The sequence below is a fragment of the Aedes albopictus genome, chromosome 1 (assembly GCF_035046485.1).
Source record: "Aedes albopictus strain Foshan chromosome 1, AalbF5, whole genome shotgun sequence".
Taxonomy (NCBI): domain Eukaryota; kingdom Metazoa; phylum Arthropoda; class Insecta; order Diptera; family Culicidae; genus Aedes; species Aedes albopictus.
The window spans coordinates 329,289,275-329,304,514 of NC_085136.1; the positions used below are offsets into that span (position 1 = coordinate 329,289,275).

Consider the following 15,240-nt stretch of genomic DNA (forward strand, 5'->3'; position numbering starts at 1 on the left):
GCCCGGTACTATGGAACGCGGCGTGTGATGGCGTATTGAGGCTCAAACTTCCACCGGGCGTAAAGCTGGTCGGCTTCGCCGATGATATTACCCTCGTGGTATACGGCGAGTCGATAGAGGAAGTGGAACTGACAGCAACTCACGCAATTGGCATAGTGGAGGATTGGACGAGGTCGAGACATTTGGCACTCGCGCACCACAAAACGGAGGTGGTGGTGGTAAACAACCGCAAGTCTGAACAGCAGGCAGTGGTCACCACAGGTGGATGCACGATCAACTCTAAGCGCTCACTGAAGCAATTGGGGGTCATGATCGACGATAAGCTGAAATTCGGAAGCCACGTAGAATATGCCTGCAAAAGGGCAAGCATGGCGATAATGGCATTGTTAAAGATAATGTCAAATAGCTCGGCAATAGTCTCGAGTAAGCGTAAGCTGCTCGCGGCAGTAGCGGTATCCATACTACGGTGTGCTGTGCCTACATCTGTTTTACATCAATATAAATTCTTTACCCTTAGCAGACCACCCTGCTTCATACAGTTCATAAAACTGCAACATAAATCTTTTACCGAAACCTAAAGCATGTCGTAACCACTCGAGGTGACAGACCCGAACCATACCCAGGTCAATTTACATTTCACAGCGTGAGAACACAAATGCGAACGAACTGCAATGTAACAGTCAGCAGTATGCATTCTATTTTACTTAACCCATCTGTTTCCTATTAACGACACACAACTAACTGACTAGCACAGCGCAACTCTATCTGTCCCTCTCTATATTTCTATATACTTTAAACGTGTAAGTGAGGATCGATACATATTTGATCGATCCCGAAATTCATGTAACCTAGCAAGTAAGATTGGTTGAAATAAAACATTCATTCAAAACCGAACCACCAAAGTATCCGCTTGTGACGACAAGTCCCCACAACGGTATGGCGCCGCTGCATGGTCGAAGGCGCTAGTGGTTAACCGAAACGTGAAGCGACTTGAGAGTACCCACAGACTGATGTGCCTTAGGGTGGTGAGCGCATACCGCACGGTCTCAAAGGACGCGGTATGTGTGCTAGCGGGCATGATGCCCATAGCTTTAGTGGTGGCAGAGGATGAAGAATGCTTCGAGCGACGCGGCATAAGAGGCGCGAGGCGTATCGCCAGAACCTCGTCTATGCTGAAGTGGCAGAGCGAATGGGATTCCTCCAGCAAGGGTAGATGGACACACAGGCTCATACCGAGCGTGTCCAAGTGGACGAGCAGGCCCCATGGCGAGGTGAATTTTCACTTGACTCAATTTCTGTCAGGCCATGGGTGCTTTAGGTGGTATCTGCACAGATTCGGACACGCAGGCTCCCCCGTATGTCCGGAGTGTGCAGACTGCGACGAGACCGCGGAGCATGTGCCCTTTGAATGTCCACGTTTCGTGGAGCAAAGGTCGAGTATGCAGGAGGTATGCGGTAGAGATATCACACCTGACAACATTGTTGAAAGGATGTGTATGGGGGCGGACAAGTGGGACTCCGTTACTTCCACGGTTTCTCGAATCGTTCTTGAACTACAGAGTAAATGGCGAGCCGAACAACAGCTAGTTGAGTTGCCCCCCCTTCCCCATCCAGGAGCTTGAGTTCAACGGGTAGTCTAAGTACTAGCCAGGACCCGAGCCTCCAGGGGAGAGTGAACAACTTAAGGCGGTAGCTGGTGGAACGCTTACTATTAGAGTGTACTCATGTACGGTCCCCCCCTTCTCGAAGTCATCCCTAACAGGGGTAGAAGATCCTACCCTTTACGCCTACCCAAACATGCCCACCTGCGCGCCATCTACTGTTGGTTCTAATTTGTAAACATCTTTTGTTTAATGGTTTTATAAACATCAACAGTAGCACAAACATCAGTGTTTTTCTTTCGTTTTTGATGCTTATGATCAGTGTTTTCGGTAATTACCGACATTTCTTGAGTCATAGTGTTAAATTATCCTCACATTGGAGAAAAATAATCGTTCAGGGAGTTTTCAATTTTCAGTCGATTTTCGCACTTCAAACAAAACAACAACAAAAACAAACGAGAGTAGAGGCCAATATTGCTTTTTTCACTGAAAATTTTCCTTGCTTCGCTGAACAACATGATGTTTTCTTCCAGCGAAGGCTTACGCAATACAGTAAATCGCTGAATTTCACACTAACACTGCAGAAAATGTGTCAACAATAACTCAATACACATGCATTTTCAGCGAAAAGATCTATTTGCGTGACAACAATCCACTCCCAAGACTACCGGGCGGCCGCCGTCAAATATCAGGATTGCCAACTGTCCGGTGACTGCTGTCAGTTTTCTTTGTCGCCGAATCTGGCGCTGGGTCTTCGGCGCGGAAACCCAAAGGTGGGAATAAAATTTTGGGGTTTGCGCGCAATATTTCATAATGGTGAAAACAAAATACTGATTTTTTCGAAATGAAATTGTTCAATCTAATAAGCTGAATATAACATTCTTTATGTTTGAATCACATACTGACTTGCTTTTAGCATGATAAAACGGAATTAAAATCAGTTTTGCAATCGAAAATTGAACTTTTCTTGTTTGTCAGTTACGTCTTTTTACTAATTCTAAAACATGATAGAGGGTAGGCGGAATTTGTTCCCAGTTGACAGTCAGCTTCTACCCCTGATCCCTAACGGGCGTACCGCGAAGGTAAGGAAGAGAGAATGAGTTTTTAGTGGGTCGATCCCCACATCACCCAAGGAACCACCTCTTGGGTATCTGTTGCAGATTTTCTCAATTCATAAAAAAAAAAATGTAGATACCTTGGTACATAGTCATAGCCCCTTTTCAAATGTGGCGTCAACTTCCCTGGTTGCGAAAAAAGCTATACCTCGGCTGACAACTGTTTGGCAGTTCCGCGGTTTGGGTTTCGCGATTTTGCTAATGTTTTGCTTCGGTTTTTGGGAAACGGAGAAAACATCTTCCAAATTATTGTGATTTTTCGTCATTTCCTGGGATAATCTCTAGCTCTGCAGCTACGGTCTACAATGGCGCATAGTTCCTTCCACGAAGAAGATCGATTCAACGACTTTTACAGCGAGGTAAGTTCCCCTAGAGGTGTGTTGTGTTTTGACCCTTGAACACCCTTCGTGTGTTGTTTGCGGTTTTTAGGTGAAGGAAATCGAGAAGCGCGACTCGGTGCTCACTTCCCAGCAGCAGATCGATCGGCTGCTACGTCCCGGTGCTACGTACTTCAATTTGAATCCGTTCGAGGTGCTGCATCTAGAACCGGACACTCCCATCGAACAAATTAAGAAAAAGTACCGCACACTGTCCATTCTGATCCATCCGGATAAAAATCCGGACAACCAGGAACGTGCCCAGCAGGCATTCGAGGTGGTCAATAAAGCTTGGAAGACGCTGGAAAATGAAGCCACTCGGAAGCAGTGTCTGGATGTTTACGAGGAAGCAAAAGGACGTACCGATTTGATGATCACGGAAAAGCGGAAAAAGCTGCGCAAGGAAGGAAAGCATGAGGCAATTCCGGAGGATGATCCCAGCAAATACAAGCACGCGGTGTACGTGATGGTGATGAAACTGTTTGCCGACATGGAACGGCGCCGGCAGCAGTTGGATCTGCGTGACCAGGAGGAACGAAAACGTAAGCGGGAGCAGGAGATCGAAGAGGAAGAACAGCGCAACTTCCAAAAGGAGTGGCAGAAGAACTTTGAGGAATCTCGCCAGAATCGTGTCAACAGCTGGCAAAGTTTTCAGGCCTCCGCCTCCTCGTCGAGTAAACCGAAGAAGGCCAAAAAGACCAAGTACACCTCATTTAACCCACCCAAGATCAAGCCGGAATCGCGATAAACTCTGGCAATTGCTCGCGCTTGATGGCTTTTTCGTTCTTTTATTTTCCGTTCATTCCTATGTCAGAAACAGAAAGTATCATACCAGTTTAAGGTATGTACTAACACGATTACTTCCGTTTACGGATTTTCCCCCCATTCTCTCATTTATCACTACGTAGAGGTCCCGATACCAATGCTGCTCATCATCCCTTCCCTGTAAATGAAAAAGTGTCGCCAAGTGGGCAATGCCGTTGATCAGCAGTATTGTTTCTCGAGCTGTCCTTGTAGTGACTGATGGAAATCAACGACAAGCAGAACTTTATTTTTGTAACGCAACACAATACATATGGTCAAACTAATCTAGAGCTGAGAAGAAGGTCATGCATTTTTTCTATTTCGCGCACTAACCATCCGTTGCTGATGTCGGAATGGAGAATGTAGAAATTTCGCACACCACAGCAGCAGCAGCATGGTGTGTAAGGATGCAGAGGGTAAACCATAAAGTTCGTGGCTGGCAAGCAGCAACGGTAATACAACTTGGCATAAGGGCCTTTCGCGTTTAAGATAGTTTTTAATGTATAAGGTAACAATGATGAGAGAGAGAAAAATGATCACAGTTTATAATGTGTGAAACTGAAATAGTAATAAATACGTACATAAAAGTGAAGAGTCTGCATTTGTGGTGATAACTGTTCACATTCCATCTCAGGGGCTGTTCGCGCCCTATGAAGTCGATCATCAATACATTAAATTCTTTTCTCGATCAGATCAGATAGTTCAGTAGTGTAGTGTCGGTAGCAGTTCGCGTTCAACTGGCTAACTATAGGACTACAGGCCGCCTGTTCCGTTGGTAAGAATTCGCTAGTTTAGTGACCCCTCCTAATTCATGGCGTGATGCGGCTATATGCTTACCGTACCTTGGAATAAATGATTAGGGAGGTCTAATACCAACCTAACCGCAAATGGAACATGTGGAGTACCAGGACGCCCTCCATAGTACCTATTATGTTCTTACTGCGCTGATCGGAGCAATGATTAGTTTAAATCCTCGCCTTTCGAGTTTTATAATCGATACCTATTCTGGTTTTATGGCTGTTGTTCTCTTTTGTGTTGTGATTGTAAAGAGTTTAATCTTACCTAGTTTGGATAGTGGCTACGGTAGGATCCAAGGTGAACGAATTCCTCCACTATCTCAAAGGTACCTATCCCCGTCTACCGTAAAGCTACTACATCGACGAATCCCGTCCTGTTCGGTTCCGCCTACAATCATGTAACTACTTTGTTTTTGACGCATTCAGCAATAGTCCGAGCCGAGTCCGACCTTTGCCGCTTCGTGTTTTAGGCGGGTAAGCAGCTCTGGCTCCGTTCCAAATGTTCGGGCGATAACATACATGTCGTCAGCAAAACTCACAAATCAAATTGACCGGATTTCGTGAAAATCATACCCACGCTGTTGAGCATGACTCGTTACATTGAACTTTCCTAAGCGATATTGGGGCAGCAGGGACGAAAGTCCTGGGGCCTGACGCACCCCCCCGCTTGCGAGTCAGCCGCGTAGTCGCCGGCTAAGAATAGGACTACTAACCCCAATTCAAGGTGTCAAGCGACCCGTGCTGAGGAATGAGTGATCGAGGGGGTGAAAAAGATGCTCGATCTTTAACGGAGCCTGTGGGGTACCTGGGCACCCCCCACAGTAATGTCGAAATGTGCATCGTCTACCACTACACACATCCCAAGCGATAGTGCGCACCTACGTGTGCACCCCTACCTTGCGCCCACCGCAAGTGGAGAGAGAAGACAAAGACTTTCATAGTGGTAAATAATCACGTTCAAATGTATGCGTGCCTTTTTCGTAGATGTAGTTGTGAAACTGTGAGGAAAACATTTGCACTCCTACCCCGGATGTTAGTTTTATCATTATTTACCCGTTTTACCCAATTTGATTGGGTAATATTTGCATATGCAATCTGAATAGCCTTTGAATTAGCGTGCAATTTTGTGTGAGGAAAAACTCGCGCTAGTGTTCGTGTGTTGAAATGTCACTTATCTCTATTATAGAGATTAGATAGAGATAAGTGACATTTCAACACACGAACACTAGCGCAAATTTTTCCTCACACAAAAGTGCACGCCGATTGAAAGGCTATTCAGATTGCATATGCAAATATTACCCAATCGAATTGGGTAAAACGGGTAAATAATGATAAAACTAGCGTCCGGGGCAAGAGTGCAAATATTTTCCTCGCAGTTTCACAACTACATCTATAAAAAAGCACGCATACATTTGAACGTGATTAGTGATTACCTCTATTCAGTCCAAAACTAGCGCTTCACGCAATCACATGTATTATTCCTTTCGCTCGATTAAACGATTATAAAAACGTAGTTCTCGCGTGTGAATCATTTCTGCTGCTTACACTCCGAATCCCATACGCTGTTTCCCTGACTTTGCCGTCAGGTTATGGGCGCAGCGGGATCGGTGTGAGGATTTTGTGACCGGGTTTTTTCGGAACGGTCGTCGGTTCGTATTCCGCCGCGTGTGCGACGAGCAGAAAAAGTGAATATCGCGAAAGAACGTGTTCGGGCGCCATCTTGTGCAAGTGGTGATTCCTCTGCCGGGGCAGAAGAAGAAAGGAAGAAGAATTCCGACCTGGTGTGGCTCGACAAACGGAGCAGCGAAGAGAGTGTTACATTTTCCCTATAGTGTTCCGAGTAAACTCTGCTCGAAGAAGGGAACGAAGAAACAGTGTACCGTGCGAGCACAGCAGGCGGATCTCAAAAACAAAACAGTGTTATTGTTGCCAGTCGGCACGGGGATTATTCGCCTGAGTGAGAAAAACAAAAACAGGCATGAGTGATGCGAAATTTTCCGTTCCGCGGCTCAACGGGTCGAATTGGGCTACGTGGAAAGTGCGCGTGGAAAATTTGTTGTGCCGAGAAGATTTGTGGGACGTGGTCGAGGACGACATTCCCGACGCAGCGGATCGTACCGTCGCGTGGGAGAAATCCGACCGTAAAGCGAAAGCGACACTCGAAGATAGCCAGCTTCCCCTGGTGAAAGCTTGTGTTCATGCTCGCGAAGTGTACGATGCGCTTAAAGCATATCACCAGAAGTCCTCCCGTTCAGTGCGCGTTTCAATATTAAAGAAATTGTGTTCGACTAACCTTCCGGAGCGCGGCGATTTAGAGCGTCATTTGCTCGAAATCGATGACCTCTTCGATCGATTGGACGCCGCCGGAACGACCCTCGATTCGGACACGAAAATTTGCTTGCTTCTTCGAAGCCTTCCGCCTTCTTTTGACGGACTCGTAACTGCTCTTGATAGTCGGTCGGAAGATGACATTTCTCTCGACGTAGTGAAATCGCGGTTGATGGACGATTATCAACGTCGGCTAGAGCGTGATACCGGTAGTGCGCGAAAAGTGGAAAAGGCGATGCGGTCTGCTGAAAGCTATCCGGAGAAAGAAAGCCGGGTGTGCCACTTCTGCAAGAAGGTTGGCCACCTCCGGCGGAATTGCAGGAAGCTTCAAGCTTCGAAGAAAGAAGAAAACACCGCGAAGAAAAGTGAAAATGCGAAGGCAAAAGGGGTCCAGAGTGACAGCAAGGGAATTGCCTTCACCGCGAGTGACGAGAAGAGTCGATCATGGGTAATCGACAGTGGTGCAAGCACCGACGAACCGACGTGACAGTGATGTTTCAAAACTGTCCCCCCTCAATTTAACGGTCGGCCAGCAAAGCGAACGAACCTTTCTGTCAAATCAGCGCAGACGCGAACCTCTTCCTATATGAACACACAGGGGTTTGGGGTAAAGCTAGTAAATCATCGCGAACCGTTATAGAGGTGGCGACAGTGTTCGGCTATTTTTCATCATAGAGCTTGCTGATGTTTATTCACCTTTCTCTTTCAAACATGCAGGCGGAATAGGATTTGTTGTCACCAGGAAAGGTTTCCCGATGAAAACAAATCCTATCCCGCCTGCAAGCTTGAAACAGAGAGGTGAATAAACGTCAGCAAGCTCTATGGCGTCGCGGACAACAAATTTGAATTTGTTTGTTCTAGCTGTCACGTCGGTTCGTCGGTGGTGCAAGTGCACATATGACAAACGATAAATCGTTTTTCAAATCGCTTCGGGAATTCGCTGGCGGGTGGATAACCCTCGCCGACGGGAAGAAAACCCAAATTCTCGGCGAAGGCAGTGGCGTGGTATACGGGATTGACGGTGACGAAGAGCCGATCAGAATCGACATTAGTGAAGTGAAGTACGTTCCGGGATTGTCGACCAGCTTGATTTCCGTGGAAAAGCTGGCGCAGAAGAATTTGGAAGTGTGCTTCAACAGTGACGGCTGCCGAGTAGTTAACTCGAAAGGATCCGTCGTAGCGACAGGCGTCCGCCGCTGCGGTGGACTATACCATCTTCGTCAGGCTGAGCGTTGGATGCAGGCAACAGTAGGTCAACACAAACCCGACTGCCAGCATCAGTGGCACCGTCGTCTAGGTCACCGAGACTGGGCGGCCGCCGATCGTCTTCTCAAGGAGAACCTAGCCACCGGAATCCAGGTGAGTGATTGTGGTCTAAGATTGATTTGCGAGTGTTGCATGGAGGGGAAAGCCGCAAGAGCACCCTTTTCGGCTGTTATCGAGAGGAAGTCGACCCAGGCCCTGGACATCATCCATACGGACTTGTGTGGGCCGATGAAGACGACGACGCCGAGCGGCAATTGGTACGTCATGCACCTGGTGGATGATTACAGTCGATTCACCGTGACAGTCTTGTTGAAGCACAAATGGGAAGCCACGCAGAACATCATCGACTACGTACGCTGGGCGGAGAACAATTTCGGACGCAAACCCCGCGTTATTCGATCGGACAATGGGGGCGAATTCGACAATAAGGAGCTTAGGAGTTTCTACAAGTCTGAGGGCATCCAGCCCCAGTTCACCACTCCTTATTCCCCCCAGTCCAACGGTGTAGCAGAGAGGAAGAATAGGTCGATCAACGAGATGGCGACCTACATGCTCGTTGATTCGGGGCTCGAGAAGCGGTTTTGGGGCGAGGCCGTCCTAACTGCCACGTACCTCCAGAACCGTCTGCCATCGAGGTCGGTCGCGAAAACCCCCTATGAACTGTGGTGGGGTAGGAAACCGGACCTTGGACACTTGAAGGTGTTTGGGAGTGAAGCCTACGTCCATATCCCTGGAACCAGGAGGAGCAAGCTCGACTCGAAAGCGGTGAAGCTGAACTTTGTGGGCTACTCGATAGAACACAAGGGCTACCGGTTTGTAGATCGAGAGACGGATTCCATAACCATCAGCCGGGATGTGCGTTTCATCGAGCTCGGCAATGGAACGTCAGCCGTGGAATTGCCAGTTTCGGTTCCGGACACCAAGACCGAAGAAGGAAGGGATGAACCTAAGGAGGCGATCGGGCTGCGGAAGAAGCCTGACCTCCGTGAAGACGACTACGACTCTGTGAGCGATGAGGAGCACTATCATTCCGCTAGCCAGGATGAAGAAGAAGAAGAAGGCGCTACTGGCGGTACTCGCCGGTCAAGCAGAAAGAACCTGGGAGCCGTACCGAAACGATACGACGACTACGTCGTGGGGATAGCTGCCTGTGCTTTTGAAGAGCCCGTCAGTTACCGTGAGGCCATCGAACATCCGGAGTGGCGAAGTGCCATGGTGGACGAAATGGACTCCCACCGTCGCAATGGTACTTGGGACCTAGTACCGCTGCCGAAAGGACGCAAGTTGGTGGGATCCAAGTGGGTCTTTAAGCTTAAGCGCAACGAAGCTGATGAGGTGGTAAAGTTCAAGGCGAGAGTTGTGGCGCAAGGACATACGCAACAGTTCGGTATCGATTATGATCAGGTGTTCGCACCGGTTACTCGTCAGACAACGCTGCTCACATTCTTGACAGTAGCTGCGAATCGTGGACTTGTGGTCCGCCATCTTGACGTTAAGACGGCGTACCTTAATGGGACCTTAGAAGATGAGATTTTTATGCGCCAGCCGCCCGGATTTGCTGTACCAGGACAGGATGTCGACTTAAGCGGAGCATCTATGGGTTGCGCCAATCGGCGCGATGCTGGAATAGGAGGCTGAACGATGTACTGATCAAGTTGGGATTCAAGGCGTCGGCAGCGGACCAGTGTCTGTATGTGAAGAAAGATGGCGAAGTTACGGTGTTGCTGCTAGTGTATGTCGACGACATGCTGCTGGCATCGTCCGATGAAGCGGAAATGGAGCGGGTCTACCAAGGACTTGCCCAAGAGCTCGAAATAACCAGTCTCGGCGAGATTCGGCACTTCCTTGGACTGGAGGTGCGCCGCGAGGACGGAGCGTACTTCGTTCGACTGAAGCAGTTCATTGAGAAGCTGTTGGACAAGCACGGAATGGATCAAGCCAAGACAGCAAAGTCTCCCATGGACCCGGGATATTTGAAGTCGCAGGAAACAAGCAAGTTGCTCGAGGATTCAACGGTATACAGAAGCTTGGTTGGCGGATTACTTTATCTGTCAGTCATTGCCCGACCGGACATAGCAGCTGCGACGGCGATTCTCGGCCGCAAGTTCGCCGCGCCGTCCGAAGCGGATTGGACCGCTGCTAAGCGCGTATTACGCTATCTCAAAGCGACGAAGGACAGTTACCTACAGTTGGGCGGAAATAGTAATCAACCGTTGATCGGGTATTCAGACTCCGATTGGGCTGGAGATCCCCAGAGCCGGCGATCAACATCCGGTTCGGTATTCTACTTTGGAGGAGGAGCGATATCCTGGACGAGTCGGCGACAGTCGTGCGTAACACTCTCGTCAATGGAGGCGGAGTATGTCGCACTCTCAGAGGCCTGCCAAGAGACCATCTGGTTGCGGCAGCTTCTGCGGGATTTCGGTGAGATTCAGAACCACCCAACGACCATGAACGAGGACAACCAGGGGTGCCTGGCGTTCGTGAAAACAGAGAAGGCGAACCGTCGATCAAAACACATCGACACCAAAGAGAAATTCATTCACGAACTAGCCGAGAAGAAGGAGATCAAGTTGGTGTACTGTTCAACGGAAGTTATGGTTGCAGACATCTTAACGAAGCCTCTGGGACCTCAGAAACACAAGCAGTTCTTCGAGATGCTCGGGATGGTGGACGATGTGTGAAGCGGATACCCGATGAGGAGGAGTGTCGAAATGTGCATCGTCTACCACTACACACATCCCAAGCGATAGTGCGCACCTACGTGTGCACCCCTACCTTGCGCCCACCGCAAGTGGAGAGAGAAGACAAAGACTTTCATTATTCAGTCCATAAATAGCGCTGCACGCAATCACATGTATTATTCCTTTCGCTCGATTAAACGATTATAAAAACGTAGTTCTCGCGTGTGAATCATTTCTGCTGCTTCCACTCCGAATCCCATACGCTGTTTCCCTGACTTTGCCATCAAGTAAGCTGTCCCTTACCGCGTTAATGCAGGGCTCTGGCGTGGTGGACTTTATTTCCCGTGCGACTCGTGGGATGAAAAAATGAGCAAAAATTCAAGAAATCAAAATTTAGGTGGAAGTAGTGGTGCGATCAACCCCTTCGCAAGAAGCGGGTTGATGAGATCTCCAACAAGGAGAAGTGAGGAGATAGGCGCTGGGAGTTGCGTACGCAGCTCAAGCGTGGGTGCTCCAGTCCACTTCCCGGCAAGCCAGCCGGTGGAGGTTATGGACGGAGCGTGGTTGTTGAGGGCCGTCAACCGAGAATACAAAGGACGGTCCGCAATAGAGGTGGCTGAGCAGCAGCTTGGCAAAATCATCGACTTTGCGTCCACTAAGTCGAACATAAGCAAGGACCTGAAAACGGCCTTGCTTCGACTTAGGGCGTCGATCGACGATGCCAAGCAGGAGCACGCGGCACTCGCGTTGCTGACTGCTGCAGTAGTGGAGCCTGCAAATGAGAAAGTGCCGAAGTTTACCCAAACGGAGGCCTTCTCCTTCGCAGGAAGTCCGAATAAGGCGGAAGCGACTGCTCGCGACAAACGGGGCAAGCAATCGCAGAAGCGGGCGAGGCAACCGTCAGGCGAGGAGCTGTTTGGCGGTGCCCGCAAGGTCAGGCGAATCATTACCCCGAAAGTCGGTAATAATGCCGGAAGGTCGGACCCCAGCCAGGGTTCCCGGAAAGCTGGGAAGGGTGGGCCTGAAAAGGCTGGCCCGTCCCGGAACGATGGGAACAAGGGGTTGCGACCGCTGGTGGGCCCTCAACAGCCACAGAGCAGGGCGATCCAAGGGGAGGACCCCCCTTGGACGAAGGTAGAGCGGAAGAGGAAGAAGAAGGCGAATCCGCAGGTAGTAGCGCAGGACGCCAAGCCAAGGCGTAGGAGGGCAGGTGCCAAGCGCGAGAAAGGCGACGCGATCGTCATCAAGACGGAACAGTCCAAGTACTCGGACGTCTTGAAGATGATGCGAAGCGACGCCAAACTTGAGGGTCTTGGAGCCGACGTACGCAGGATTAGACGTACTCGTACAGGCGAGATGATCCTGGAGCTGAAGCGCCAGAAGGAGCACAAGGGCGCCGCCTATAAAAGGCTGGCAGAAGAGGTCTTTGGTGAGGGAGTGCAGGTGAGGGCTCTGACACATGAGGCGACTCTGAAGGTCAAGGACATTGATGAGATCACCGAAGTGGAAGAGCTCGTCACGGCACTGCGGCAACAGTGCGATGTGCAGGTGGCCGCCGCAGCCGTTAAGCTACGGAAAGGGCCAGCAGGGACACATATAGCTTTAGTTCAGCTACCTGTGGCGGACGTCAAAAAGTCCGTTAAAGTAGGGAGCATAATGCCTGGTTTACATTGTTCAACTGAAACGAACATTCCACTTGCCAACTTCTCAAAGATGTTCAATCCAATGGAATGATGTGTTTAGACTGAGCAAATGACTTGAGTGTTCACTTGAATGCTCTTGAATAGCATCTCAGTTGAAGCAAGTGTTTACATTGTTCAACTCGTGCGGAGCGTAAGCAAACTGAATTGAATTAATCTCACTGACAGATGACTTAAATTCAGCTCACATGAATCGCGGGTTTAGACGGGGCAAGTGAGACGATTTCGTTTGACTTGAATGAAAAAGTTCAACATGTTCAACTTTCGTTCAAGTCAAGTGAGTTGCTCATGTGAGATGAATGGTGTTGTTTACACGTTCAATTCGCATTCAATTAGGCATTTTCCATTGACTTGAATCAAGTCACTTGCACTGTCTAAACCAGGCATAAAGGTGGGTTGGTGTGTATGTCACCTGACATTCCACGAGCCACCAGAGGTTTGCTTCAGGTGTCTGGAACCAGGACACAAGTCGTGGGACTGCAAAGGCCCCGACAGGCGCAAACTGTGCAGGCGATGCGGCGCTGAAGGTCATAAGGCCCAAAGCTGTACGAGTCCGCCCATCTGCATGATCTGTACCGGGAAATCCTCGAACAACAGACATCCGATGGGTGGTCCAAGGTGCCCGGCCTTCAAGAAAGCCGCAGTGAACAACAAATCACAGTGCAGGTAACGCAGCTGAACCTGAACCACTGTGATGCGGCTCAGCAACTGCTTTGTCAGGCGGTTTCTGAGTGGGAGACGGATATCGCCATCATATCGGACCCATACCGAGTACCCGCCGGCAACGGCAACTGGGTCGCGGATGGGACCAGAAAAATGGCGGCGATATGGACGACGGGTAAATACCCCGTCCAGGAGTTGGTGTCTACTACCTATGAGGGCTTCGTGGTCGCCAAAGTAAACGGGGTCTTCTTCTGTAGCTGTTATGCGCCTCCGCGGTGGCCGATCGAGCAGTTCACGCAAATGCTGGACAACTTAACGACCGTGCTAACAGGGCGAAGGCCGGTGGTAATAGCGGGTGACTTTAATGCCTGGGCCGTGGAATGGGGAAGCCGTTTCACGAACCAGCGGGGTCAGATCCTGCTAGAAACACTGGCCATCTTAGATGTCGACTTGGCTAATGTCGGTACCAAGAGTACCTTTAGTCGAAACGGAGCGGAGTCAATTATTGACGTGACCTTTTGTAGTCCTGGCCTAACAAGTAGTTCGAACTGGAGAGTAGATGATGGCTACACTCTCAGCGACCACCTGGCGGTTCGCTACAGTATCGACTACAACAACAGCAGACAGCGGATAGAAGAAGAGGCGGCTAGGCCAAGGCCAAGCCCTCGCAGGTGGAAGCCATCATACTTCGACGAAGGGGTGTTTAGGGAGGCGCTCCGCCGTGAGCGAAACTTATTCGGTTTAGACGGCGACGAGCTGGTAGCGGTGCTCTCACGTGCGTGTGATGCGACCATGCCTAGGCGAGTCCACCCTAGAAATGGGAGGCCACCGGCTTACTGGTGGACCGACGCGATTGCGGACCTGCGCCGCGCCTGCCTACGGGCTAGGCGGCGGATGCAGCGAGCACGATCAGAGGAAGAGCGAAACGAACGGCGGGTGGTGTTCGCCGCTGCAAAAGCCGCGCTTAAGACCGAGATAAGAGCAAGCAAAAAGGCCTGCTTTGAGGGTCTCTGTCAGAGTGCCAATACGAACCCGTGGGGTGACGCCTACAGGATCGTTATGGCCAAGACGAGAGGTGTGATGGCTCCTACAGAGCAATCTCCAGAGATGTTGGAGGGGATCATTGAAGGACTTTTTCCGCGTCATGATCCTAGTCCTTGGCCTCCTTTCGTAGGACAGCCGGGGACTGGGGCTGGCGATGAGGAGAGGGTCACCGATGTGGAACTTGCGGGGATAGCTAAGTCCCTTAGCGTAGGTAAGGCCCCAGGTCCGGACGGAGTTCCGAACCTGGCCTTAAAAGTAGCTATTGCAGAGGCTCCCGAGATGTTCAGGTCTGCTATGCAGAAATGCCTGGACAAGTTTTCCCATAAGCTTGGAAGAGGCAGAGCCTGGTACTATTGACAAAGGCGGGGAAACCACCCGGAGACCCGTCGGCATATAGACCAATATGCTTGATTGACACGGCGGGGAAGGTGCTCGAAAAGATCATCCTCAATAGAATGTTGAGGTTCACTGAGGGCGTAAATGGTCTTTCGAGCAACCAGTATGGCTTCCAGAAGGGGAGGTCCACCGTAGACGCTATCTTGTCGGTTACAAAAACCGCCGAGAAAGCACTCGAGCCTAAGAGGAGGGGAATTCGTTTCTGCGGGGTAGTGACTCTGGATGTAAGGAATGCATTTAATAGCGCCAGTTGGGCTGCTATTGCCGATGCGCTCTTGCGTCTGGGGATACCGGAGTACTTGTACAAGATTCTCGGAAGCTACTTCCAGAACCGCGTACTAGTTTACGACACGGAGGTGGGTCGGAAGTGCTTTCACATAACCTCAGGAGTCCCGCATGGTTCCATCCTGGGTCCGGTGTTATGGAATGTCATGTACGACGAGGTGTTGAGGTTAGAGTACCCAG

At 50.0% G+C, this 15,240-nt stretch overlaps 2 protein-coding genes across 2 annotated transcripts; both read left to right on the forward strand.

Moving 5' to 3' along the window:
• Positions 1–2,883: 2,883 nt before the first annotated feature.
• LOC109414601 (dnaJ homolog subfamily C member 8) lies at positions 2,884–4,484 on the forward strand. The gene is made up of 2 exons (XM_019688429.3): positions 2,884–3,075; positions 3,146–4,484. Exons 1-2 carry the CDS (start codon positions 3,022–3,024, stop codon positions 3,839–3,841), a joined length of 750 nt encoding a protein of 249 aa, XP_019543974.1. The 5' UTR covers positions 2,884–3,021; the 3' UTR covers positions 3,842–4,484.
• A 696-nt stretch (positions 4,485–5,180) lies between these two features.
• Positions 5,181–14,845, forward strand: LOC134285779 (uncharacterized). The gene is made up of 2 exons (XM_062847316.1): positions 5,181–5,520; positions 11,265–14,845. The coding sequence occupies exon 2, from the start codon at positions 11,339–11,341 to the stop codon at positions 12,704–12,706; it is 1,368 nt and encodes a 455-aa protein (XP_062703300.1). The 5' UTR covers positions 5,181–5,520; positions 11,265–11,338; the 3' UTR covers positions 12,707–14,845.
• Positions 14,846–15,240: the final 395 nt, after the last annotated feature.